Genomic DNA, 24,024 nt, shown 5'->3' with positions numbered 1-24,024 from the left:
TAACTAGTATTGTCTTATCTGAAGAGGTTCAATCTTGATAAACAACTAAGTATTGCCCTCATTGCTTCTGCTGGTATATAACAAATACTTCAATCTTGATATACAAAATGATATTTCATTAACCAACATAATTTAGTGCAATGCTACAACAGGTTTAGTGTGGTTTTAGTCATCTTTAAGCCAATGACGGATCACAAATACAACAAAACAAATGAACATTCCTGTAGAACTCGATAAACTAATGATTCTAACAAACAAAGAGGATTGATGTGCATCCTGAATAAAAGCATTACATAGCCAATACCACACAAGAGACATAATGGAACCAATTATAGCCCCAACAACCACCTGGATGAAGAATGGGTATAGGTTGTGTATCCATCATTATACCCAGCAATATGCCCTCACGTATCATACTAGCATTCCCAAATTTCAAAACTAGAACAGAAGCGTCAAATGACAAAGGACAACTGGCTATCAATTGTCCATAAAATGTAGGTTCATAACAGCCCCTTGCAGTCTTTTCCAGTGCACGCATCTGAACAAGCGTGTTCCATGCATCTTCAACAACTTGGGGATCTGGTGCATCCAGAGATTTTTGCAGCAAAACTGCTATCAAAACCATGACAGTTGATCAATGTACAGAGAATTAAAGAAAAAAGCGGGAGAAAAAAGAAAGGAGGGGAGAAAGAGAAGGGGGTGGGATAATGAAAATTACATCTACAATCAGTAAGGCATTTAAAATGATCAAATATTCTGCAACATCCAAGATACAGTATTTAAAGTTATTGCCCACTCTAGATGAATAAACTCAAGCACTACTATAAGCAGTCTTAAAAATTCAACTTAAATAGAGAGTCTTATCACTATGATTTAATAAAGCCCACAACTGTTAAGAGATATCAGAGCAATATTTGGTAAATATACAAAGCATTAGTAACTAGAGTTTTCCTATAAAAAGCATTGATAATGATGATAATAATAACAACAACAACAATAACAATAATGATAATTACAACAATTTTTGCTCAACATATCAAGATCATATTAACTAACCTTCTGGATCATTGATAGCCATAGATCCAGCACAGCACAGTGAAAGAACTTGAAGCCTCAAGGATAACTTTAGAATAGACGGACTCTCATGATCCTCAAGTTTGTTGAAAAATAAACCAGTGACCGATCATATAAACGTGACCATCACAAGTTCGGCCAGTTCTTCCCTCCTATAAAAGTTTTCATATTTTTTGTAATGGTTTGACTTAAAAAAAGAACTAAAACATCGAACTTCCAATATATATATATATATATATATATATATATATATATATGTATGTATATAGATTATAACTCTATGACTTTTTGTTGTTGATGACATCATTCAAAAGTCCATCCCATGTATTGGCATCACTGGGTCTACTAGAATACGATGAGACATGAGAACACTGAGGATATGATGTAATTCCGGTAGTAGAAGGATATTGGTTGAAGTACGCCATGCCATTTGGAACAGGATGAAAAGGAATAGGGAGGACTCCACCATAAGGTTGATAAGGAAGGACCACTGGATAATTATGCATAGGATATTGTGGTAATTCTGGTATCTTGGTTGTGGCTGCATCTGGAACTTCGGTCACTTCTATTCCTGATGTGTTGGTCTTATCTTTTAATGTCTCTTGAGTTAGAGTGATTTCTTCGGTCTAAACATAAATCATAATTTTTAAATAATTACGATACAAAATTTAAAAAAAATAAATAAAGAAACTAGTCAGACAAGGTAGAGTCAAGTAAGACTTTCTCAAAGTGTTGGCCTCACTCACCCTTAAAATCTCAGTTGCACTTATGGTATTGGATTAAAATAATTTAAATTCAAATTGAGACTTTAAGTTTCCTTCTTGAATTATCTAATATAAATTATCATATATGCGAAATGTTACCTTCTGTCGACTTTTTTTGCCATTTGCTCTAATCTTTGGTGTCTCTGTCAATTTAGATACAAACTTCTTGCTTCCACAACCCTTGAATTTTTAGTAATAGAATAATAAGAAATAATATAAGCACTACGAGAATAATATGTTGCAAATTTGAATTGAAATGACAATAAATTTGATAGATGGTATAACATGGACAAGTGCTTACTTTAAAATTATTGTTATTGTGCACGGGTGTATTTTCTACTGATTTTGTATTTTGAGAAGGAGTCTGTTTATTGGCATCATATTCTTCAACCTGCTAAAAATTTTTTTTAAAAATTGCTCAAAATATAGCATTATTTAATAGTTCTGTGAAAGACACTAAAATAATAGGTAAGCATAAAGTAACTAATTAAGCAAGGCATTATATTAATACCATTGGTTTATCTTCAGCATTTGAGTATTCGGCGGGGGAGTCCTCCTTCACGAGTAATGGACATGTCCTAACGAAATTCTTGCTTGACTTACAATGCGAACATCTTCACCTCTTTTGGCCTTTTGGAACCTTTCTTGGAGCCCATTTTGACTTCACAACAGCTGGATCACCTATTAGCGCTGACGTGGGGGAAAGCCTCGTTTGTGCGTCACCTTTATTTTGCACCTTCAAAATTAGCTTAAGTAACTCACCTGAGATTTCTCTATAGTCGGCTAAATTTTTGGAAGAAATGTCACAAAGCTTTCAACAAATAGATGCCATTGCACCGCATCTAAGTGTGGACACTATATCATCAGCGGTGTCTTGCTCACCAATTGAGCATATAAAATCACGCTTTGCATCTCTTGTCCATCTTTTCAGAATAAAAGGTGTAGGGACGCATTTTGCATTGCGATGCTTCAAGACCCCAAAGAAGTGGGAGCACGGTAATCCACGAGTCTCAAATAGCCTGTACTTACACGCAAACAGGTCCTTGTCTTTTTTGTAAGATACTTTAAATTGCCATTGCTGATTAAAATACTCACTCGTGTTGTACTCAACAATGTCTCCACTGTTTGGGCATTCAGTCACATTTAAGGCACCTGCTGCTTCTATCTCATCTTTCACAAGTTTGAAAATATTTCTAGTATAAAGTTCAGCAGCTTGTTTCTCAAAACTTTCCAAGCATGTAGTCAAAACAGAAAACTTATAAAAGGTTTCAAAGTCAGCAGTAAGATGGTTGTTTCAGTAATGCCTTAGTACTTCACTAAATTTATGCATGAATTCAAGGAGACTGATTTTACTATCAACATAGTTCTTCAATAATGAATGAATTCCCTCACACTGTGATGTAGTTCTTATGCGGCCAAAGAAGTGCTCCCTCAAATATGCGGTAGCCCACTTTATTCTGTCATTATAAATGCCCTGGACCCATTCATTCTCGGCAAGTTCGTATTTGGATATGATCTCGTTCCATCTCTGTTCAAATATTTGTACGGTAAACTGTCCATACAATAATACACTAAAATCGTCCCAAAAATGCTTGTTTTTTATATTCTATACCGCATTACGATGGAGATGCCACGCACAAAGGCGGTGTGGTATACCAGGAAATACTTCTAAGATAGCATCTCTCATAGCACGGTCTCCGTCTATCACAACGCCTCCGAGTAGTTTTCCTGACATGATTTTTGAAAATTTCTTCAGTGCCCACTTGAAAGTTTTGGACCTTTCATCTGAGAGCAAAGCGCATCTAAAGATAGTTGTCTGGCCATGGTGGTTGGTCCCTGAAAATATGACTAAGGGCTTGTTGTAGACATTTTTCTTGTAAATGGTGTCAAAAGCTAGTACATCGCCAAAACATTCGTAATCAACAACGCTTTCTCCATTAGTCCATACCAAATTATCCAACCTACCATCCTTTAAGGTGAACTTTCCTAGAAATAACGGGTCACTGTCTGCCTTTGAAAACAGATAGGCCAACACAGCAAATGCATTATCGTCTTTCACTTTGCCACGCCTAGTCTTACTAATGTGGTTATGTAAGTCTTTGCTGGTAAAACCCACTTTATCATATCTGCCTATTTGAAAAACCATGTAACCCCTTATGTGGCAATTTTTAACACCACATGCTCGCAAGCTGTCTGCTTGTGTTTTATCGGCCTCATCAAGCCCACGATTCGTGGCAATAAGATGTCTGTACTTAGGTGGACACAGTGGATGATTGTGTTCACTCTCAAAGACACTGACTTTCCACTTACCCATTCTATAGTGACGAATGAACCGAATCCTCGCCCTACAGTTGACACGAGTAATTGCCCTATGCTTCCTTTGCCGATTGTCCATTTTAAGGTGCTTCCAATATCTTTCTCCTGCTTTATTGCAAACCAAATGTCTTGTATTAATGTTGCCATTAGCATCCACCGTCTTCAAGTCTTTTCGAGACACAAATCCATAGCACTTGGCATATTTGGCATAAAATTCACAAACTTGAGATTTTGTATCAAACACCAGTCCCCATATGTGTTCGATGGTCAAATCAGTTATCAACTTTTCAAAATCATCAGCATTAATTATATCTGCCTCTGCTTCATCTACAGTTACATCCATTATATCATCACTTTCATCGGAACTGCACTCATACTTAACACTTAAATCCTCAGATTGATCACCATCCTTATACGACTCTTTGCCATCATTCTCCATGACTGAACTTAAAATTTTAACACGTTAGGTACTAACTAAATGCTAGAAGAATGGAATAAGCAAAATGAACTACACTTTTTTTTAATTAAAATTATAGGTCAATCAAATTCTATGAAACCTAAGAGCTATTAGTGCATAAGAATGTTAAAACAGTTTTTAAAACTTAAAAAAATTATAATAAACATGTTTATAACGAAGAATAATTTATTTTTTTAAATTCTTTAAAATTTTATAAAATATTTTAAAATAAAATAATTTATAATAAAAAATTCATAATAAACATAAATATAATAAATAAACTTCTATTTTTTAACTTTAAAATTTTACATATATATCATAAAAATTTATTTTATCCTAAACATCATCGTTAAAAATACTAAATTACCTAACTCAAATTTTAGAGACTAATAGTTCAACTTTTAGAGACTAATAATTTAAATATGTACTCCTGATTCTAGATACAAAATCAAAACAGACAAGGGGATCAAAATCAATAAATTGGAGAGAAAACTAATCAAAATACATTATTTATATATAGATAAAGCAAGGAGATCAACAATCTTCAAGTAGGCAAAGAGCAATAATGTTGAAGCAAAGCAAAAATCTTCAAATCAAAGCATCAATATTGAAAGCATTTACACTTATGTAGTTATGTTAGCAAATGATAGATATCAAAAGGCAGCTTCATCCATAAGGATCCACCAAAACCCAGATCAAATCACATTAAAAGAAAACATTTTTAGGCAACCCAAATGAAAAGATAAGACCCACAAAAGGAACACAGGTAGAAGTAAGAACCTTGCTGGGTACAAAGAATGATGGGAGAGTAACTTGTGATTACACTAATACATAAAGGAACAGAACTATATCAGTTCCATAAGAGTATGTTTTTGGTATACTTTTAATTCATCATCGTGAGGTCCATGAAGATTATAACAAGACAACCATATAATACAATCTTACATTTAATGGGTAGTTCCTATCAAACAATGACTTGTTCTTATTATAATGCATACCTCGAATTTCAACCCCTTGTTTTACATTTTGTATCAACTTCAATAGTGAGAATAAGAAGAATTAAGAAGTAAGGTGGTCTTATTCTTTGCTTGTTGGTTTGGATTTCTCAAAAAGTTCTCAGCTTTTAACATGTGGAAGTCTAAGCTCAAGTTCTAGGTGTTTTCTCAGTTTTCTTAGTCATCCCTTGCATTTTCTCGACAAGTTCAATTCAATTTCCTTCTGAATTTCTTGAATTTCTATGTGTGATTGATTTTCCCTTTTTTGCTCTCAATTTCTCATTAGTTTCTTATAAAGTTAATTCCTTTATTATGTGTTTCCAGTTACGGCTTACTACTTGTGTAACTGATTATTCTTTTCTTTTCTTTTTTCCTCCAAAAAATCCAGTTTTCTATGAATATGATTATGGAAAAGAGAAGCTTAACATCATTCAATTGTTACGAAATATGGCTTCGGGCAAAGATGAGACAAAGGTAGAATTCTGAAAATAAGGCAACATTTCTTGTGAAATTTACTGTATTTGTTGTTGTTAATTACTTAGTTATCTTATGTAATAGTATTGTGCAGGAGAAGATGGCAGAAACCGAGTTTTTATCACCAGTGGTGAAGTCTCTAACAAGAGATGCAGAAGAGAGGAGGGAAGCAGTGGGACTGCTGCTAGAACTCTTTGATCTTCCTGCAGTTCGAGGGCAAATTGGAAGAATTCAAAGGTGCATTGTAATGTTAGAATGATCTTCCTGCTTGAGGTTGCCTTTATTGAGTTCTCTCTAATCATTCTTTCGTTCATTATTAATTTTGGTGAAGCAATTTTGAGCTTGCAATATGATAATATCTTAGGTTGTATTGATAATTGAGGATAACATTTGTACAACAGAGTGTATAAACCACTCAAGTTATTTATTTTACAAATAAAAGTATCATCTTTTTCTCTTCTTATTCTTGTTTATGGCAACTTTTTCTTGCTTTTGTTGAACTTCAACTCTACAAGTTGTACAAATTAAGTTTTCCAGAGAGAGAAAACAAGAATTCAACCATTCTCACAATGGCACCACTGAAGGATATCCTTAAATATGTTGGTTGGTTTATAGGTTTAGTAGTTGTATAGTTGTATTGTTTCTAGGGAATATAATAAAGCGACCAATTTTCTAGATCAGCAACATAATAAGCATAAAAGTATATCAAGCAATTAAACTTGCAAGAGAATCCAAGCATGCAGCTGTTACAAGGCACCCTTCCAAGTTTAGTAAGGAAAGCTTTTGCAACCCTAAAATGAACCAGGACATCATCAAAAATTAATGAAGCATAAATAATTATGAAATACTGAAACTCAAGAATTCTGTTCAAACTGGCAAGCTGAGATGCTAGTATTGTATATCGGTACTGTTTATAGTTCACTCTGCAACATGTCTACTGACTAACATAAACAATATCAACTTTAGAAATTACAAGGACAAATGGAAAAACAAAGACTTTTCCAAGAATGATTTATACAACTGAAGTCTACATCAAAGAAATGAAGCACAAGAAAGATTGGATATATAACTGAAATTTTTTCCCGGAAAAGACAAACTGATTGGTTGAAAGCTTCATTCAGAATTATAACCATATATTCACATAAAAACAAAAAACAAAAAAAAATCCATGGAAGAAGATGAAAATGCTAGGTTGAACCTATAAAATAAAAAATCCTGATTGTTCTAAAACACCACAATAATACAAGGAAACGGAAAGTACCTTTTAGAAAGATGATACCAAAATTAGTGAATTTACTGCAAGAAATCTCAAGACTCTCCAAACACGCTGATGAACGGATAATTTATACGCTTTTTGGCATTATTTTTAGGTAGTTTTTAGTAGGATCTAGCTACTTTTTTGGGATGTTTTTATTAGTTTTTATGCAAAATTCATATTTCTGGACTTTACTATGAGTTTGTGTATTTTTATGTGATTTCAGGTATTTTCTGACTGAAATTGAGGGACCTGAGCAAAAATCTTATTCAGAGGCTGACAAAGGACTGCTGATGCTGTTGGATTCTGACCTTCCTGCACTCGAAGTAGATTTTCTGGAGCTAAAGAACTCCAAATGGCGCGCTCTAAATTGCATTAGAAAGTAGACATCCAGGGCTTTCCAGAAATATATAATAGTCTATACTTTGCTCGAGTTTTGATGATGCAAACTGGCATTCAAACGCCCCTTCTCTACCTTATTCTGAAGTCAAAACGCTGGAACTGGCATAAAAGTTAGAGTTAAACGCCCAAACTGGCATAAAAGCTGGTGTTTAACTCCAAGAGAAGCCTCTACATGTGTAAATCTCAATGCTCAGCCCAAGCACATACCAAGTGGCCCCGGAAGTGGATTTCTGTATCATTTACCTATTTCTGTAAACCCTAGTAGCTAGTTTCATTATAAATAGGACCTCTTACTATTGTATTTTCATCTGGGAAATCTTGGAGTCTTAGACATTGGGGGCTGGCCTCTCGGCCATGCCTGCCCTATTTTCACTTATGTATTTTCAACGCTGGAGTTTCTATACACCATAGATTAAGGGTGTGGAGCTCTGCTGTTTCTCGAGTATTAATGCAATTACTATTGTTTTCTATTCAATTCATGCTTATTCTTATTCTAAGATATTCGTTTGCACTTCAACCTGATGAATGTGATGATCCGTGACACTCATCACTATTCTCAACCTATGAACGCGTGCCTGACAACTACTTCCGTTCTACCTTAGATTGAGCGCATATCTCTTAGTCTCCATTCCGAAAGATCGGAGTCTTCGTGGTATAAGCTAGAATTATTGGTGGCCATTCCTGAGACCTGGAAAGTATAAACCCTATCTGTGGTATTCCGAGTAGGATCTGGGAAGAGATGACTGTGACGAGCTTCAAACTCGCGAGTGTTGGGCGTAGTGACAGATGCAAAAGGATCACTGGATTCTATTCCAACATGATCAAGAACTGACAGATGATTAGTCGTGCGGTGACAGCGCATTTTGGACCATTTTTACTGAGAGGACGGGAGGTAGCCATTGACACCGGTGAAACCCGAACATATAGCTTGCCATAGAAAGGAGTATGAAGGATTGGATGAAGGCAGCAGGAAAGCAGAGATTCAAGAGGGATGAAGCATCTCCATACGCTTATCTGAAATTTCCACCAATGAATTACATAAGTATCTCTATCTTTATTTTAGTTTATTTATCTTTTAATTATGAAAATTCTATCACCCATTTGAATCCGCCTGACTGAGATTTACAAGGTGACCATAGCTTGCTTCAAGCTGACAATCTCCGTGGGATCGACCCTTACTCACGTAAGGTTTATTACTTGGACGACCCAGTGCACTTGCTGGTTAGTTATGCGAAGTTGTAAAAAAGAGTGAGATTACAATTGTGCGTACAAGTTGTTGGCGCCATTGTGTATCACAATTTCGTGCACCACACGCCAACTCTGGAAGCAAATTGAATAAAATACATTGTTCTGTTAATCATTGAACCATGTGTTGACTAAGACAACAATGACTATACTTCCATATGTACACATCACACTGACAATTATACAATAGTTAAGCACAGTTGCGATGTGTTCTTTCTTAGAGAAATAAAAGTGTTCACACACTTGAACTCATTAGCCTTCAGGATCAAAGGTTTTGATATCTTCAATGCCATACAAGATAACCATAAAACAGATCCTGGTTTATCTATTTTCTAAACCAGCCCACCTTGTAACCATTAAAACAGCACCACTAATTACTGATATTAGAAAAATACTTAAATATTTTGGAAGCACCGCACCCGACCAGTAAAAGCATAGCATACGGTAGACAACATGATTACATACCATCAGATCAAATTCATAATATTATATTTAAAATGTTTAAACATGATCTGGATCTCAGAAGTGTTAATCTTTCTAACTACCTATCCTAAACATAATAGTTTCTAGCCATTGAGATTATAGTTTTTTTTATTGCGGATGGCGGCTAATGGCGGTGAGCCAAAAATCCTCCATAAAGTTATAGCAGATGGCGTTGCGAAAAATGGCAGAAATGGCGGATTACCTCTAAAATACACATATATGTGCAAAAAAATATGCAGAAAAATTACAAATATAAGAAACTATAAAATCTATCTATATAAGCAACTTTCTAGTCATAAAACATCTAATTAATATAGAAAATATAGTAGCAAATTTAGCAAATAAATATAACATCAAGTTCAAATCATAACTCAAAAGTCATAAGCAAGCCATAAAATAGAAGACATAAAACATAAAAACTATAAACCATCTACATTCTAGCTCTCATCAAATTCATCCAAATTAACACGATTATTATCGTGTCCCTCTACCTCCTCATCATCCTCTAATTCAGTATCATTGAATTGAATCTCCTCTTCTTGTTCTTCTTCATTTTCAGAATCATCTTCATCTTTAAATTCTGGTACTTCTTCCGCTTCCACAATTACTGCTTTTCCTTTTCCTTTTTTTGAAGCCTTAGACCCACTTGGTCCACCCTTTGCACCACCTCTTGCAGTTGCAGGTTCTTTTCTTTTTCTATTTTATTGTCTTCTAGTATATGTCGTAGGCTCATGTCCTTCTATTGCTTCAAAAATAAGGTTCCAACTCAAAGTGTTGTCATCTTGATGAACCAAATCAGCATCATCATCCATATTATCATCATCTCGAAAGGTGGCAGTCCCAATTTCTCCCACTAACCATTCATTACACTCATCAATATCATTGAGTGCAATAGGGTCAACTTCATCTTTAAGGTTGTACCTCTCGATGAGTTGTTGGTTATACTTTATGAAGACCAAGCTCTCCATCCTTTCATGATCAAGCCTATTTCTTTTCTTAGTATGAATATGCTCAAATATACTCCGATTGCGCTCACATCCAGAAGCACTACAAGTCAAGCTCAAGATCTTGATAGTAAGGTCTCGCATGTTTGGAGCTTCATGCCCATATGTCCGCTGACAAATCCCATTTTTAGGGTTTATCTTGTATTGATTTTAGGGGATTTTATCACCTTTCACCCACATTTATTCAATAAAATAGCATGGTTTTGTATATTCTCCTTTAATTGTGCTTAAGAGTGAAAACATGCTTTTTAGGTCTTAAAATAGTTAAATTTAATTCACCTTGATTCCATTAGATGCCTTGATATGTTTGTTAAGTGATTTAAGGTTTAGGAGGCAAAGAGTGGATCAAGAGAATGAAGAAAGAAGCATGAAAAGTTGGAGAACTCATGAAGAAATGAAAGAACCGGAAAGCTGTCAAGCCGACCTCTTCGCACTTAAACGACCATAACTTGAGCTACAGAGGTCCAAATGATGCGGTTCCAGTTGGGTTAGAAAGCTAACATCCGGGGCTTCAAAACGATATAAGATTTGGCATAGTTGCTACACGTATGGTGGCGCGCACGCGCAAAGTACGCGCACGCGCCGTTGCTGCCACCTGGTTCACTTAAAGCAAAACGTGGCCAGCGATTTTAGAAGCCTTGTGGGCCCAATCCAACTCATTTCTGATGCTATTTAAGTCAAGGATTGAAGGGGAAATGAACATACTTTTCATACTTTAGATGTTAGTTACCATTAGTCATAGTTTAGTTTTAGAAGTAGTTTCTAGAGAGAGAAGCTCTCACTTCTCTCTAGAATTAGGATTAGGATTAGGATTAGTTCTTAGATCTAGGTTTTAATCTTTGCTTTCTTCTACTTCTACCTTTCAATTCTTTGTTGCTACATTCATCTTCTTCCATTCTTTTATTGTAATTTCCTTTATGTTGTTCTTACATTTTGTTGTAGATCTAGTATTGTTTCTTCTACATTCTTCCAATTCAATAAGAGGTAATCCATAATAATTGTTCTTCTTTGCTTTTCTATTGTTGATCTCTTGTTTTTGTAGTTATAGATTCCTTTAATTCTTGCATTTAATAATGTTTACTTCTATTGCACTTTATGTGTTTGTTGAAATGTCTCTTTTAGTTTTAGTGTAGATTTTGTTCCTCTTGGCCTAGGTGGAGTAATTAGTGACACTTGAGTTATCTAATTCCTTTGTTGATTGATAATTGGAGAGATTGCTAATTGGTTTGGAGTGCACTAAAGCTAGTCTTTCCTTGGGAGTTGGCTAGGACTTGTGGCTCAAGTCAATTCATCCACTTGACTTTCCTTTGTTTAGTAAGGGTTAACTAAGTGGTAGCAATGAACAATTCTCATCACAATTGAGAAGGATAACTAGGATAGAACTTCTAGTTCTCATACCTTGCCAAGAGCCTTTTATAGTTGTTAGTTTATTTTCATTGCCATTTACTTTTCATGCTTCTTATCCAAAACCCCAAAATAACTCATAACCAATAACAAGACACTTTATTGTAATTCCTAGGGAGAACGACCCGAGGTTTGAATACTTCGGTTTATAAAATTAGGGGTTTGTTACTTGTGACAAACAATCTTTTGTATGAAAGGATTATTGTTGGTTTAGAAACTATACTTTCAACGAGAATTCATTTGTGAAATTCTATACCATCAAAAATCCATTCGTCATCCGCCACCAAAATGCTATAAAATTAAAATAAATTTGTCCAAGCCTTTAATCGAACTAAATTTATAAATTTTTGTAAAATTTATAACAATCTTACCAGGTGAAATCTTTTTCCTCTGAGATTTTGCAAATGATGATCCAAAAAGTCCATAGCCGGCCTTATATAGTGTTTGCTCCTCCAATATCTTCTCTTGCACAGCTATACTTGGCACCAATCTAGTGATGCACTCAAACCATCCCTTTGTAACTTCTAAATCCAATTCAATGCGAGGATTATCATAAAATAACTCCGGATTCAGAAAATGACCAGCTGCATGCAACGGACGATGAAGTTGGCAATTCCATCTGTTGTCAATGATTTTTAAAACTTCAGAATATTTGCTCACATCATTAGAAAATGTTTTCATTATGCATTCCTTTGCCTTCTCTATTGCTTCATATATATAACCCATTGGCGGCTTCTTCTCCCCATCAACAAGTCGAAGCACCCGAACAAGAGGCCCCATGATCTTAAGGGTGTACTTGACATGATTCCAAAAGGAGGGCCTAATAACAATCTTTGTTGCATCCCTCCCCTTTGCCTCCCTTGACAACTTATTCCTTACCCACTCATCCGAAGTGAACATTCTTCTTAGATTTCCTTTCTCCTCATAAAGCCTTTCCAAAGAGAGAAATGAGGTGGCAAATCGGGTGACTGCATGCCTCACCAATTCCTTGCCATTTGTGAATTGTCTCAACATGGATAAAGTGCTAGAGTGGCTATAAGTGAAGCTAACCAAAGAAATGGCACTTTTTATGGTTTTTTGGATTAATGGTAACTTCCCAATGTCTTCAAGCATCAAATCCAAACAATGGGCAGCACACGGGGTCCAAAACAAATTCGGTCTTTTCTCCATCAGCAACTTACCGGCTAGAACATAGTTGTTCCCGTTGTCAGTTACAACTTGAACAACATTTTGCTCCCTAATTTTCTCAACAATACCATCAAGAAGCTCAAACATTTTTTCACCCGTCTTCACATAATCAGAGGCATCAATAGACTTCAAAAATATTGTCCTAGTAAGAGAGTTTACAAGAAAATTGATAATGCTCTGTTGTCTCTTATCCGTCCAAGCATCTGACATAATAGAGCAACCATACTTTTTCTATTGTTCCTTATGACCCTTCAACAAGTCTTTGGTGTATTCTAATTCCTTATTAAGGAGTGGCACCCTTAGAGCATGATAAGTGGGAGCAGGTAAATTAGGACCAAAGCTTCCAACAGCCCACAACATTTCTTGAAAACTCTTCAACCTCACTGGATTCAATGGAATCCCAGCTTGGTAGAACCACCGGGCTATGTATCGATGAACTATACGAACCGCTTCCTTATTATATGCTTCCTTGATATTCTGTTGCCTCAATTTCTCCTTTTTGTTTCTTGTAATGGCAGTTTCAGGTCTTTTCATAAACAAGTCCATTGGACCTCTCATAGAACTTGCCCCCCTCTCTAACTGCTGCCATTGGAGTTGGATTTGGAATTTCATCAATTTCTTAAGCATCTTCCTCTGACAATCCAAAACCCAAACTATCTAAATCAAGCTCCCTAGCATTGACACTATGTTCTTCAGTGCTTGCCAGCGTAGAACTTTGTCGTCCTCGATTTTTTTCTGGTTGTAGAACTCCCATAATTCAGCAATAACATCCTTTGGGACCATTTTATATCCAGCAACATTCCCAGGCTTAATCATTAAGTGCTCCTTTGCCCGTGTAATTTCTCCTCTCGTAATTTTTCCATAAAAATTACATATGGTGTCATTGGTATTTTCCTCTTCTACAGCAGTAACATATTTCCACCTTGGATTAATCCTAGTGGCACAGACAGCAGCTGCAGGACGAGCAGCAGTTCCAGTAGCATGGCCAGCAGAGGCAGAGGCAGAGCAGGGGCAGTGATAGGGGTAGAGGCAGGGGCATCAGAATTATAGGCTGGTCTAGAAGTTGACATAATGAACTGAGCTGAAAGGAAAAAAATTGGAGGAAGAGAGGTTTATGAGGGAAGAGAAGGAGAAGGAGACAGTGAAGTGAGTGAACTGAATGAAAAAAAAAGAAACGGTAACTTCTACAAACCAGAAAAAAGAGGAAATTGTGGTGATGAGCGGCGATGACCACCAGCGGTGATGGTCGGCGACGAACGGCAACAGGCAGCGGCGATGGGCGGCGACGGACGGCGACGGGCGGTGGCTAAGATCGGCGGTGATTAGAGGCAGAGAGAAGAGAGAAAGAGAACAGAGAGAAAGAGCCGTTTTGGACGTTCAGAGAGGAAGGCTCGTTTTTGAACTGCAGCGGCTGAACGTGGGTTACTCTTTCATTTAGGGTTTTGCAAAATTACCCAATTACCCTCGAATTTTTTTAAAAAAATCCGAAAAAACCCGCCATTTTCAATGGCGGACCGCCATGGCACCACCGCAATTGCGGCACCTTTTGCCCCGCCGTGATAAGCACGTCACGGTGGCCTACGTATGGCGGCGAGGCCAAATTCCGCCACGCCATTCCGCCATAGCGCCGCCATGGCCGCTATTTTAGAACACTGATTGAGATCAAGTTCTCGCACCCTAAACATGACAAAACCTTGTTGATCTTAGAATCTAGATCAATTATGTGAACCTACTTATTTGAAAAAATGCAACCAACCATAAGTAACTAATTCAACTGAGTTAGCATTTCGATCAAACCAGTTTTGCTCAACTTTCACCTAAAACAGCAAAGAAAAATAGAATTTGAAAATACAATTATCCATATCCACTCAGCACAATTATCCATATCCATTCGTTGTTTTGTTGACTTTTAATTCCACTTTCTACTTTTAATTCTACAATAGGGTTATTGACTTATTGGCCATAGATCGGGACAATAACCCTATAAAATAAAGGCAGAGAAATTCTACAATAGTTCTAATCAACCAAAACAGCAAAGACAAAAAGAGAAGCTGGTTTCACACAGCTTACCAAACTTTATAAAAAACAACTAAAAGGCTTCACATTAAAGATAAAAGACCAAGATGAACTGCAACATGTCTACTCACACACCAACTATTATAAAATCTTAAACACCAAGCAAAATTCCAAGCCAAACACCACAAATAACATAAATCAAGCACACCCAAAAAAAGATTTTTTTTTCAAAATAATAATAATAATAATTTAAAGGGCCAGTTAATTATTTCAAGTCAATGTCATGGAATAATTGACAAAATCCAGTTCCAAAATTAAAGCAAACAACAGAAAATACCGCTTAGAGAAAACATAACAGCTCAGAGAATCACAGAAAAAGTTATAAACTTTGGTCAATGAACACACACCCGAGATACTGAAAACAAAATAAAATAAAGATTGAGGATCAAACCTGAAAAGGGTCACAAGACAGGGTTTGAGTGACTACATGAAGAAGAGCAAGCTTAGTGTTGCAACGATTTCATGGAGCAAAATTAAAGAGAGGAGAGTGTGTGTGAAAGTAAAGTGAGTGAGTGAAAACACAGAAACAGGAAAACAAAGACATTAACTACATAAGAAGATGAGTGAGAAGAAATACAAAATTTAGAAATATATATATTATTATTATTTTTATTATGAAGTCATGAAATAAAAATAAAAATAAAAATAAAAATAAAAAATAAGTAAAACATAGACGAGGACAAGAACCTATCCCTTAAAATTGGCCAAATTCCTGAAGCATATTTATTACTATGATAGTGACTTCACTAGTATTTTAAGGCACAAAAAATAAAATTAGTTCTATGCCATTGAAGAAATATTAAACTAAATATAAGATTGATAGTGACAATCAACAAAGAATTAAATAACAAGTATTTTCTTCTTTCATCGATGTCTTAGTTCCTTAAAACTTTCTGGTTCGCTCATCAATTTTACAGTGATAAACTAAAAGTCATTAAGAGAGACAAAAATTTGTTTAGTCAAGAAGGTAAAAACAATACATATTTAAGCTAGATAAGTAACAATGATCAAATTTTTTGTAACATTACATGCATATTTAAATCAAATTCCTATTTCTGCTATTGACTACTAGGAAAGAGTTAAAACAGTACTATTATTGAACACCTCTAATGTCAATTCAAACTCATTACTATTGTTACCTCCGAAATCAGGAAGCGAAATTTGTCGATACGACTCCAATGTCAAATCGAGAGAAACAATGAACCGATTCTTATCCAACCAATTAAGCATACCGCTCACGAATCTTCCAGGACAACACGCAATGTTGCTGAGAGGAAAGTGCTGAATCCTTCTCCATGAATCAGATCCCAAAGTATGAACCCTAGAGTCAAACCCCGAGGTAACGACGGAGAAGCGTTGATCTTCCAATGACGGCAAGTTTCTAAATTTTCCGATGGACGGATTCCAGAAAAGAAGATTTTTGGAAATGGTTAAGAGACAGGGAAAGAGGATAGGAAGAGGATAGAAGAAGATGAAAAATACTGAAACCTTCAGAGGCGTGAACGAGAAGGTTTTTGAACCTAGATAAAGAATAATTTTGGTTTTTTATTTTTTTAATATGTTTAACATAGATGAAGAACAATTTTGAATTTTTTTTCTAATATGTCTTTGTTTTGTTGTTTTAATTATTTGAAACTATAAAATTAGGATTAATTGAATTCTAAAATTTGATTAATTTAAAAGGGTATTTTTGTTAATCAAATAAAAGAAGGATATTTAAGACTTTTTATAAAATTAAATAAAAAATATATTTTTATTTTAATTTAATTAAAGGGGTGTATTAGTAAAAGTGGTGATATAATATATATTTAAAAAAGAAAAAATTAAATGCTGATGTGGAAAATAAATTCCACGTGACTTGTTATTACTTGTCCGTATTTTAAATATATCGGTACGTATGAATTTATCATCGTATCGTAGCAATCACCGTAAATTTTCTCTCCTCCACAATTCTAAACCTCTGATTTGTGTTGTAATTAAAAAAAAAAACATATCTATACAATACACTCTAATCATCCATAATGTTAGAAACAAGTGACTAAACTGAAAAAAAATAGTATATTATTGAGTGTATTCAAGTCGTCTATTCAAGTTGTCTCGAATAATACAATATAAAAGGATATTTATAGGTACTAAAAAAATCATAATAATAAAATGTAATCTTCTATAATAAATATTCACATATACTAAATAATACTAATTAATTGTAATTATATTCTAACATCAATACATAATACATGATAAGAATCTATTACCAAAAAAATTAGCCGAAGGAGTGCTACCACCCATGCATACATACACAATTACATAGCTAACGGGATTGAGGACGAAAAGTAGACTATGGTTCAGTCATGATCAGTCCCCAATTGTAGGATTAAAACAGCCCTGTAGTAAGTCTCTCTCATTATATGTATGGATTAGAAATTTTGTTAATTAATTAAGGTAGCCTAGGCCCTAGCCATAATCCATTCTTATATGAGAAAATGATTAGTTAATTAAACTTAGCTGACGAAATGCTAATAGAGAATAATTAAGAAAGTAACTACATTTAGTTGAGCCTGATCAACTACCATATTCATTGTTTCATTATTTTTTTTCATTAGTTTTTTTTTTTATCAAGTGAATTGGACAACCCCCAATACTTGGTGCAGTTTGTTTAAGAGGCAATATGATTGTCACTTGATCTAGGCCTCCGCTGCTTCATTGCTTCATTTTAAAACCTTATTATACATGCAAATTAAAACAATACTAAATATATGATAAAACTGAAATGGGTGTTAACAGGATGAAAGCCTATCACTGTCTTATTGGAAATTGGGCCCCGCTCCCAACCGCGGCGACCACACATTTTCTTAGGATTGCGATGCTCATCACTCGTTAAGAATCTCTTTTTTTGGGTTGGGTCCAAACTAAACCTAACAACATTTGCTCAAAAACTATCCTAAAGGCCCATAGTTCTAGGACCAAATGCGTACACTAAGCAAATTAATTAAAGTTTTAATTATTCTGCTAATCTTTAATTCTTATAATTTTATAAAATTTTTAATTAGATATTTATATTTTTTCTTTTAATTTGGTCTTTACACCAATTTTTTTTTAATTAAATCTCTCTTCAGTAATTGGTTTAATTGAATAGAGACCCAATTAAAAAAAAATAGTGCAGGAACCAATAAAAAAAAATTATAGAAACTCAATTAAAAAAAATTTGGTACAAAGATTTAATTAAAAAAAATATAAAAATTTAATTAAAAAATTTCACAAAATTATAAGGATTAAGAGTAATTAAACTTTAATTAAAATAAAATAGTATTCAGTTTTGCTTAAGTAGCCTTTAATTGGTGGATATTATGGAAACCCACTAAAAGAAAACTTGAGGACCATATATGTCTTAAATTATTGTATTCCTTAATTAGTATATAAAGGCCCCCCTTGTTTATATTAACTACTAACCCTCCTATTAATGCATCTATGTCTATTTATTTTACTTATATACAGCATTGATCTACTAGTACAACTCCTCTATTTTTGCAAAAGTAAGTGTTTGCTTCAATGTGACAGTGACATTATTCCACAATAATACATAATTAATTAAGCAATGTTGATCAACTTGTTAATAGAAACTTGTACCTTCAATGCAACTTGTTCATCAAGAAAGTAATAGTACATCCTTTGTCTAGTATGGATGGCAAAATTCTTGAGAAAATAATTTAATGTGTAATATTATATTGACACTTCGTTGTGTACCAAAATTGAAAGTTAATTAATAATAAGCTAAGTCCCAAAAGAAGATGCGCAACTTACCATGTCACAGTGTTACCTTCATTAATTATTAGTATCTACTTATATAGTTTATGTTTATCTGTTGCTTTGCAACTATCAAGTTAAGTATTTATTGGAGGTAAAGGAAAGTATAGAGTTATGCTTTTTAGTTAAACCTTGAAGGGAGTTCCATTATTGCCCTTTGCTTCCTCAAATGCCAAATGGTCACTCAATACGGCATCAAGCGTGAGCCCAATCATATGCCTTTTTCTTTTCTTTTCTTTATAGTCCTTTCAATATAAGTAAACAATAAAATAAAATTTACGACATCACTAAAAATAATTATTTATTTAGTAATTTAAAATTTCTTAATACTGACCTTCTTCAAATTCGTTTTTAAAAAAAATTATCAATTAAATTAGTTTATCAAAGATTAAAAATTAACTATATTTATCTTTCAGTCAATTTATTAACGATTAATATATATAAGAGACTAATTTTTAATATATATGTAGCATAATTGTATAATAAATGATGAAATTAGGTTTTACATATTGAAAGTGGAGTAAGATTGTTTGGATTAATAACTATTCAAGTAAAAGACTTTGACAACAAATCCTTTTATTTTGGTCTGTCAATACAAACACTTAATATGGAATAAAACACCACATAAACAAGTTTAAATAGTGTGGAGGATGTTCCTATAAAGACGTATAAAACGTCTTTTTGTAAAGATATTTATGTGTCATATTATTACTGGACGTATTAATGAACCGATTATTTTAATTTTTTTTAGCAAATTGGAATAAAACCAATTTTTTTATAACAATAACAATAAACTTAATTGTTATCAGATCCAGTCGAACCGATTAATTTACATAACCCGTTGGATTATAGTTTTTTTTTTAAAAAAATCAAGGATATATTTTCCTTTTTATTAAAAAATTTAAACATGATTCGGTTTAGATTGTGTAAATCGATCGGATCAAATCAGGTCTAATAATTATAATGCGGACTGATATGGTCGTAATAAATGAGATATAACTCGGTGTAGTCCGTTATGAGCTCGTCCATTTATGAGCTATAACTCGGCGTGGTCCGTTATGAGCTCACCCATTCATGAGCTATAACTCGGCGTAATACGTTATAAGCTCGTCCTTTCATAAGTCATAATTCGGTCAAATAAGTGCTTCCATCATAACCGATGATATAACGGTATACCAGTAAAGATACGTTATCCACCTTTTTATAAACGACCTTAATACCAAAAGCGTAACGGACGAACAGCCTACCATATAAAGCAAGGTAAAGTGTTCTTTTCACTACATTCGAACAGAATAATATACTGACTTAAGTTTCGGAGTGCCTTTGCAGGTACACTCCTCCTCCTCTTCATTGTTCATACTTTCATGACACAACACGAAGGAAAAGCTCGGTCTCAAGAGTTGGACGTTCAGCCTCTGAGGACATAACTCGATTGATACCTCTATTTCGCAAGCAAGATCAATTGGCGCCCACCGTGGGGCCAAAAATATAGAATTCTCTCTTTTGGTCCCATTGTTTTCGCTCGTACCTATGGCTGACGTACCCTCTCCTTCACTATCCGAACTTATGCGGATGGTAGCTGAGTTACAACAAGTCAATCAACGAATAGCTGACGAAAACCAAATAATGGCTGCTCAAATCGCTGAACTGAACCATGTTCGGACAGAACACAACAACACTCATCACCAGCAGTCAGAAGATAATGAGCATCATTCCCAACCCTCTCACATCTCGAAGACTATCCGAGCTGACGAAATTCAACCCAAAGATGAAAAGGAAGAGTCTGATGAACTTGTAAGACCCTTCACAGAAGAAGTGATGAGCTTCGAATTGCCAAAGAGATTCACCCTGCCACTAACCCTCACACCTTATGATGGGCTTGGAGACCCGAAGAAATTTCTCAAAAATTTCCGATCAATAATGATCGTCAATGGTGTATCAGATACTGTTTTATGCCATTGTTTTCCAAATTATTTAGACGGTCCTGCACTTGATTGGTTGTGTGCTTTGCCTGCAGGTTCTATCTCGCGATTTCAGCAACTGGCCAAGCTGTTTGAAGAACACTTCACCGGATCCGTAATATATCTACATGACTCTGACTATCTGAATACTATCAAGCAGGGGCAAAACGAAAGTCTGAAGGACTATATGACTCGCTTCACAAAAGTCGCCATCAGTATACCCGACCTCCATCCCGAAGTCCATTTGCACGCAATCAAAAGCGGCCTCCGACCTGGAAAGTTCCAGGAAATAATTGCGGTAGCCAAGCCCAAAACCCTTACCGAGTTCCGGGAGAAAGCCAAAGGACAAATCGATATTGAGGAGCTCAGATAAGCTCGGAAGTCTGACAAAACAAGCTACAGAGATGACGATAAAACTCCAAATAGTAAGAAAGGTTTTAAACTAACACCTCATTTTGACTCTTATACGCAGTTTAACACTAAGCGGGAGGATATCATCAAAGAGATTCTAAATTCAAAACTCATCAAGCCACCAAGAAAGGCCGGCACCTACCAGGACACTAAGAACGTAGACAAATCTAAATATTGTGCCTTCCACCAGAAGCACGGCCACACCACTGATGACTGTGTGATAGCAAAGGACCTCTTAGAACGGTTAGCTTGGCAAGGTCATCTCGATAAGTACATCGGAAGTCACATCCAAAAACGTTCCACACCTTCCAGGAACAAGGATTTGTCAGAACAACAACACCGAGAAAAGGAGAAGTTAACGGCGAACAATTATGAAAAGCCTCGGGGAGTCATTAATTATATTTCAGGAGGATACGCAAGTGGAGGTTCCTCAAACTCGGCAAGAAAAAGGTCATTCTGAGTAATATGCTCATTAGAAGGACCACAAAACGAAGCAGAAACTACAACACAACTACCACAAGTCACATTTACACAAGCAGACTACAACTCTAGTATACAGAACTTGGATGACCCCGTAGTTATAACTCTTCAGTTGGGAGACCTACTGGTCAAGAAAGTACTTTTAGATCCTGGAAGCAGTGCCGACGTTCTATTCTACTCGACATTTCAAAAAATGAAGCTCAGTAACAACATTCTCCAGTCAACAGAGGGAGATCTGGTCGGCTTCTCAGGCAAACGAGTTCCAATAATAGGGTCAGTGTGGTTACAAACCACACTGGGTGAGAATCCTCTTTCAAAAACTTGTGATATTCAGTATCTAGTAGTAGATTGCTTCAGTCCATATAATATTATCCTTGGCCGCCCTTTCTTAAACAAGTTCGGCGCCATTGTATCTACAATTCACCTGTGTGTTAAGTTCCCCCTGTAGGACGATCATGTTGTCACAATCCATGGAGATCATAAGGAAGCTCTGCACTGTTACAACATCGGCATGAAGTTCCAAAATCATTCGAAACAACAAGTTAACAATGTCGATCTCACAAACAATAGCTCGGCTTTAGCCGACCTAGATCCAAGAACCGACTTCCGAGAAAGACCAACTCCATCTGACGACTTACAGAAGGTATATTTTAACAATGACCCTAACAAGTTCACCTTTGTAGGTAAGTCAATAAGCAAAGAGGAGCTAAACGTGATCACCATCTTCCTACAAGAGCAAGCCGACTTATTTGCATGGACACCTTCCGATATGCCCGGCATAGACCCACAAATCATCAGCCATAAACTAGCTATAAACCCATCTGCGAGACCTGTGCAGCAAAAGAAAAGAAAACTCGGCGAAGAAAAGCGAAAAGCGTCGTTGGAAGAAACACAAAAACTGATAAGCGCAAAATTCATCAAGGAGATCAGATTTACCACCTGGCTAGCCAATGTGGTTATGGTAAGGAAACAAAACGGTAAGTGGCGCATGTGCGTCGATTTTACTGACTTAAACAAAGCATGCCCGAAGGATTCTTATCTGTTACCATCCATAGACTCTTTGGTAGATAACGCTTCCGGTTACGCTACCTTAAGTTTCATGGATGCATATTCGGGGTACAACCAAATACTTATGCACCCCTCTGATCAATGTAAAACAGCTTTTATTACTGTCTTCGAAAACTACTGTTATAAGGTTATGCCTTTTGGACTAAAGAATGCAGGAGCAACTTACCAACACCTTATGGATAAAGTTTTCACCAAACAAATCGGTAGAAACATCGAAGTTTATGTCGATGATATGGTCGCCAAAACAAAGGTCGGCAACAGCCATATTGACGACTTAACAGAAATATTCGGCCAAATACGCCACTACAACATGCGTTTGAACCCGAAAAAATGCGCCTTTGGAGTACAAGGTGGTAAGTTCTTGGGGTTTTTATTAACAAACAGGGGCATCGAGGCAAACTCGAACAAATGCCGAGGAGTCGTGGATATGACAAGGCCGAAGACTATAAAAGAAGTGCAACGCCTCACAGGAAGGCTTGCTGCATTATCAAGATTTGTACCTTATTTAGCTTCAAAGTCTAATCCTTTTTTCCAAACAATAAAAAAGAAAAATAGATTTCAATGGACCGATGATTGTGAAAGAGCCTTTAACACACTAAAAACAACTCTCTCACAACCGCCGATTCTACAAAAACCCCTCCAAGGGGAAGATTTATTTCTGTACTTATCAGTTACTGATTGGGCGGTAAGCTCTGCTCTTATCACAGAAAGAAGCAAAATTCAGCATCCAGTATACTTCGTCAGCAAAACAATCCACCATGCCGAGCTTAATTACCCGAAAATAGAGAAGCTGGCCTTGGCATTAGTCTTCTCAGCACGAAGAATCCGACCTTATTTTCAAAGTCATGTCATCAATGTCAGAACGGATCACCTACTACGACAAGTGCTACACAAGCCCGACATTGCAGGGAGACTTATAAAGTGGTCAATCGAATTATCCGAGTTCAACATCAGATATCAGTCCAGAGGGGCAATTAAATCATAATTTTTAGCTGACTTTATTGCAGAGCTTACAATACCATCAGAAGAAGACCACACAAAACAATAGACTTTGTACATAGATGGCTCATCCAACAAAGAAGGATATGGTGCTGGAATACGACTAGAAGCCGATGATGGTTCTATCCTCGAGCATTCCTTACACTTATCTTTTAAAGCCAACA

The 24,024-nt window shown here is 35.6% G+C and overlaps 2 protein-coding genes and 1 long non-coding RNA gene across 3 annotated transcripts; 1 reads left to right on the top strand and 2 right to left on the bottom strand.

The window, feature by feature from the left end:
* Positions 1-95: 95 nt before the first annotated feature.
* LOC112697202 (uncharacterized) lies at positions 96-1,281 on the bottom strand. Its single transcript, XR_011864177.1, has 2 exons — positions 1,057-1,281; positions 96-609 (listed from the first exon to the last, which is right to left on the bottom strand). It is a non-coding gene; the product is annotated as an uncharacterized lncRNA (long non-coding RNA).
* Positions 1,282-12,164: 10,883 nt separating this feature from the next.
* On the bottom strand, positions 12,165-13,271 carry LOC112749794 (uncharacterized). The gene has a single exon (XM_025798212.1). The coding sequence runs from the start codon at positions 13,269-13,271 to the stop codon at positions 12,165-12,167; it is 1,107 nt and encodes a 368-aa protein (XP_025653997.1).
* A 7,200-nt stretch (positions 13,272-20,471) lies between these two features.
* On the top strand, positions 20,472-23,846 carry LOC140183726 (uncharacterized). The gene is made up of 4 exons (XM_072232501.1): positions 20,472-21,200; positions 21,375-21,738; positions 21,853-22,133; positions 22,242-23,846. The coding sequence occupies exons 1-4, from the start codon at positions 20,472-20,474 to the stop codon at positions 23,844-23,846; spliced, it is 2,979 nt and encodes a 992-aa protein (XP_072088602.1).
* Positions 23,847-24,024: the final 178 nt, after the last annotated feature.

Source organism: Arachis hypogaea, chromosome 1 (genome assembly GCF_003086295.3).
Source record: "Arachis hypogaea cultivar Tifrunner chromosome 1, arahy.Tifrunner.gnm2.J5K5, whole genome shotgun sequence".
Lineage (NCBI taxonomy): Eukaryota > Viridiplantae > Streptophyta > Magnoliopsida > Fabales > Fabaceae > Arachis > Arachis hypogaea.
The sequence above is the reverse complement of the archived record's forward strand: the minus strand, read 5'-3'. Positions and strand labels throughout refer to the sequence as shown.

What these genes read in the sequence shown, in the direction of transcription:
- LOC112749794 (XM_025798212.1), bottom strand. Translation starts at nt 13,271, where the DNA reads ATGTCAGATGCTTGGACGGATAAGAGACAACAGAGCATTATCAATTTT.
- LOC140183726 (XM_072232501.1), top strand. Translation starts at nt 20,472, where the DNA reads ATGGCTGACGTACCCTCTCCTTCACTATCCGAACTTATGCGGATGGTA. An exon ending in AGTTCCAGGAAATAATTGCG is followed by an intron (nt 21,201 to 21,374) that starts GTAGCCAAGCCC and finishes TCTTATACGCAG; the next exon opens with TTTAACACTAAGCGGGAGGA. An exon ending in CTTGTGATATTCAGTATCTA is followed by an intron (nt 22,134 to 22,241) that starts GTAGTAGATTGC and finishes TTCCCCCTGTAG; the next exon opens with GACGATCATGTTGTCACAAT.